General features: G+C 52.7%; 1 protein-coding gene and 1 pseudogene across 1 annotated transcript; both read left to right on the top strand.

Annotated features, from left to right (window-relative positions):
- Positions 1 to 664: 664 nt before the first annotated feature.
- LOC133093039 (phosphatidylethanolamine-binding protein 1-like) lies at positions 665 to 1,359 on the top strand (annotated as a pseudogene).
- A 1,216-nt stretch (positions 1,360 to 2,575) lies between these two features.
- LOC133093636 (apoptosis-enhancing nuclease-like) lies at positions 2,576 to 3,523 on the top strand. Its single transcript, XM_061193562.1, has one exon. The coding sequence runs from the start codon at positions 2,591 to 2,593 to the stop codon at positions 3,521 to 3,523; it is 933 nt and encodes a 310-aa protein (XP_061049545.1). The 5' UTR covers positions 2,576 to 2,590.
- The last annotated feature ends 1,226 nt before the right edge of the window (positions 3,524 to 4,749 follow it).

The following is a 4,749-nucleotide window of genomic DNA, read 5'->3' as shown; positions in this document are numbered from 1 at the left end:
GGATTTAACTAGGAATCTGTCAGTAGGACTTTTCAGATTGGATACAAGTGAAAAACAGTGGCCACTACCTCTGGAAACCCTGTATAGTGGTCTGGTCTCAGGCAATTGGCTCAATCCTACAAAAATTGCAGATACCATCCTTCACCCATCCCCTGCATCTTTTAATTAATAATCAATTAAATCACTGGGGGTGGGTCCGGGGTATCCAACAGTTCTAATATGAAACCAGGGATAAAAACCATCATGCCATTTCTCTTTCAAGAACATTTCTCCCCAGTTAGAAACCCCCATTACCTTCTACCTCCTCCATGGGACCCCTTTGTATTCACCGATACAGATAGAAGGTGAGAAAAACCATTCCGCTTATTAAAACATTCTCACAAGTACAGGTCGGAGTCAAAAAGCTCCAGAATCCCAGGGAATGCCAACCTCCAGGGCTGTCATAAACTCATTCTACACCAACACACCTCTACATCCCCTACAGAAGGCCCAGGGAATGCCAACCTCCAGGGCTGTCATAAACTCATTCTACACCAACACACCTCTACATCCCCTACAGAAGGCCCTGGTTTCTGCTTTCATTTTTTTCCTCCTTCTTATTCTCTGTTTTTCCCTTTTATTGGTTAAAAATAAATGACGTACTTTTTTCTTATTTTGAAAGCAAATGTTCAATGTAAGAAAAATTAGAGGCAGACCGCTCGGAGTCGGTGCTGCTGTCCTGCGACTTTCCCTGCTGTCTGCCCTGCTCGGACCTTTGAGGCCACTGGACCTCAGCAAGTGGCCGGGACCCTTGAGCCTGCAGGAGGTGGACGACCGGCCGCAGCACCCGCTGCAAGTCCAGAACGGCGGGGCGGAGGTTGACGAGCTGGGCAAAGTACTAACACCCACCCAGGTTAAGAACCGGCCCACGAGCATCGCATGGGATGGCCTTGATCCAGATAAATTCTACACGTTGGTCTTGACCTACCCAGATGCTCCCAGCCGGAAGGGCACCATTTCCTGGTGGTCAACGTGAAGGGCAACAACATCAGCAGTGGCTCGGTCCTCTCTGATTATGTGGGCTCTGGGTCCCCCAAGGGCACAGGCCTTCACCACCACGTCTGGCTGGCTTGCGAGCAGGACAGGCCGCTGAAGTGTGACGAACACATTCTCAGCAACCGATCTGGAGCCCATCATGGCAATTTCACGGTGGCGTCTTTCTGTAAAAGGTACAAGCTCTGGGCCCCGGTGGCCGGCACATGTTACCAGGCTGAATGGGATGACTTTGTGCCCAAACTCCCCGAGCAGCTGTCTGGGAAGCAGAGGAAAGTTAGAAGATGGAAACCATCCCAGAGTTTCCCAAGCAGTGTTGCAGTTTAGCAATGCATGTAGATTTCTCCCCCTCCTCGTTCCCAAGACCTGAGCAGTCAGATTTAGGTTTGGGGTGACTTTTCCTTCTGCCTGTCCTCTATAATTCTAGGGGGTTTATGTTTTGATCAAATTTGAACTCCATTTGGGGGGATAATTTGGGTCTATGATAGGATCATCAAAATGTTAATATAAGAATAGTAACTCAGACTTTAAAGAAGAAAAAAATTCTGGTAAAAAGACCAGGTCTACAGTATTAGAGCAGAGCGTCAGAGAATCTTTAAGGGAGGTTGAAAAAAAAAAAAAAAAAAGATTGATTACCTCTGCCTTTGTGAGCCCGAGCCCAGAATTGTGTGTGATGGCATCTTCTGGCTTGTGTTTTCATGGCTGTGTCTCTCACCAAGACAACCAGAGGCTGGCATGTCCACTAACCCCCAACGTGGTACACCAAGCTGGTTACTGGGTGTCAGTGTCCCGCTCTGACTCCCTCAAAGAGCAATAATGGAAAAAGCAATAGGGAGAGAGTCACTTTGCTGTTCAAGCCTGGCCATCTAGATGAGCTGCAGGGCTGGGTAAGAGGTTATCAGAAATCCGAAAGTCTGTGCCTGTTAAACTGATTACACTTCTTTGGTGTGAGAAAAGCCTGTCTGGAGTTGCTGAATGTTGTATTAATTCTGCTATTTGCTTATAATCAAATACAAATAAAAAAACAATGTGTAGATGGAAAAAAAAAGAAAAATTAGAAAGTAAAAATAAGTAATATATGTAAACATTTTTCATTATCCATAATACAACCATGGGAGGACATCCACTTTTAATATTTCAGGATATATATATATTCCTAACCCTTTCTAGAATGTGTGCCAGCATACATACTGTTCACAGCTTGATGTGTACTGAACTCCTGAACTCACTGCTGTAAAAGAATGAGTGGTAAGGGAATTCCCTAGTGGTCCAGTGGTTAGGACTCTGTGCTCTCACTGCTGAGGGCCAAGGTTCAATCCCTGGTCAGGGAACTAAGATTCCCCATGCTGTGTGGCCAAAAAAAAAAAAAGGAATAAGAAAAATTAAGAGCAAGCCAACAGGCTGGCAGCCGGAGCAGGGCTTGCCCGGGCGTGTTGGAGCTGCAGGTTCCCTGGACGCCACGTGCTGGCGTGAGAAGACTCGCTGGGCTTTCAGGCTGCTGCCCTGTAGGCAGATTACCTCCCAGACCTACCTTGCCCTGAGCGGTGAGCTGATTGGGATGGTGGCCCGGGAAGCTCCTGAGTCTGCCCAGTGCCTGTGCCCTTCCCTGGCCAGCCTGAACGCCAAGGATGTGCTTCAGAGGAAACACGAGAGGAAGAGCCGACAGCACCAGCGGTTCATGGCCCAGAAGGCCTTGCTGCAGGAGCATGGGTTGCGGAGCACACCCCCGGAGCCAGGGTCCTCCCCAGGCACCGAAGCCGCCAGCAGCGTGAGGCAGCGTCCAAGGGCTGAATCTGGAGGTGCCCCACGCAGCAGAAAGCCCCCCCCCAGAGAATCTGCTCGGCCCTTGCCCAGCAAGTGCGTGGCTATCGACTGTGAGACGGTGGGCACGGGACCCCGAGGGCGGGTGAGTGAGCTGGCCCGCTGCTCCGTGGCGAGTTACCACGGTGAGGTCCTCTACGACAAGTACATCCAGCCTGAGATGCCCATCGTGGACGACCGCATTCGCTGGAGCGGCATCACCAGGCAGCACATGCGCAAGGCCATCCCCTGCCAGGTGGCCCAGAAAGAGATCCTCAGGCTCCTGAAGGGCAAGGTGTTGGTGGGGCACGCCCTGCACGATGACTTCCAGGCCCTCAAGTACATCCACCCTCGGGGCCAGACCCGGGACACCACTTACGTCCCCAGCCTCCTCAGCCAGCCCAGCCTCCACGCCCGGACCCGCGTCTCTCTCAAGGACCTGGCCCAGCAGCTGCTGCACAAGAAAATCCAGGTGGGCCAGCACGGGCACTCGTCGGTGGAAGACGCCGTGACGGCCATGGAGCTCTACCAGCTGGTGGAGGTGCAGTGGGAACAGCAGGAGGCCAGCAGCCTCCAACCCCACCCTGAGGACGGAGAGCCCGACAGCAGCACAGACATGGACCAGTATATGGGGGACCCGGCCCAGGGCGCCAGCAGAGGAACAGGGGAGGCACCGGGCAGAATGGAGTGAGGGAGGAGAAGCTCCCCTGGGGAGCGGGGACCAGGAGTGGCTGGGGCCGGATGCCACCAGTGTCCCCCAGGGCCTAAAGTGTTGGGACCATCTGCCCACAGCACAGTCCCCGATTCTGTGGTTTTGCTGATGGCACTTTATAGGCACCATGAAAATGGCAGGTGGGCTAGCTGCTAGAGCCCAGCAGGAGTAGGGGATGCGCCGGCAGACTTCCCATCCCCAGGCTGTGCTCTCTAAAGGGATGATCTCTCCCTGCTTGGGGGCGGGGGGTGTGGGTGTCCCTATTCAAGAGTTCCCTTGTCTCGCCCCAGTGCCCTGGGGTAAAGCCCTCTTCCTGTTGTCACCATCTACCTCTTCCTCCACAGTCATTTTCAGGAGAATAACTACGCCCTGAAGCTACAGAGTTAAGACCACTCAAGGGTCATTTTGTCCCTTTCTGTCAGAACTGGAACTCTGGCTGTAGCCATCGTAGGAACTGCCAGGCTACCATGGAATAGCAGAGACCTCAGCTCGTGGGGAGCTGGGTCCTCACTGGCTCGCCACCAGAAGTCACCAGGCACTATTCTGGGAGGAGGGAAGGCAGATAAGCTTTGGGTGGAGACTGGCATATGTATTTTGACCCAAGTCAGGCATTCCTCCTGCCCACCCAGTGCTAGGCTCTCTTAAGCAAAAGTCTGAGAAACAAGACAGCAATTTGAATTCTGGGACCCCTGTGCAGAATTGCCCACAGGGATCTTTATTTATTGAGAGCAAGGCCACGGGTCTATAGGGGAGCAGAGGGCGGGTCCACTGGGGCCGGGCTGGGCATTGACAGCTGCGCAGCTGTTGCACCCGGGTGGGTGCCCCCAGTCGCTGTGGTGGTTGGGTTTTCTCCAAATTTCTAAAAATGTTCTGTGTCGGGATTCATCCCCTACCCCTCTTTCCTTGTTTCCTAAGGGGCAGTTTGGGGGTATTGGGGTAACCCGGAGCTCAGGTCACACAGAACTTTTGAGCCCCATCTTTGCTCACCACTCAATAGCTTTGAGACTTAGGCAAGTGTGTGACTTCACTCTTGAGTCTGTTCCCTCATCTGTAAAATGGGGATAATGACACCACCTACCTCACAGGGTTGTTAGGAGGATGAAGTGCTGAGTGCTTGGCCCAGTGCCTGGCGCCTAGTAAGCCGAGGTCAGTGCGAGCGGCTGTGTTTTCTTTAAGGATCAGTGTTGGGCTTTCCGGGTATCACC

This window comes from Eubalaena glacialis, chromosome 6 (assembly GCF_028564815.1).
Source record: "Eubalaena glacialis isolate mEubGla1 chromosome 6, mEubGla1.1.hap2.+ XY, whole genome shotgun sequence".
In the NCBI taxonomy this organism is placed as follows: domain Eukaryota; kingdom Metazoa; phylum Chordata; class Mammalia; order Artiodactyla; family Balaenidae; genus Eubalaena; species Eubalaena glacialis.
Note: the sequence above shows the minus strand (reverse complement) of the source record. Positions and strands in the feature narration are given on the sequence as shown.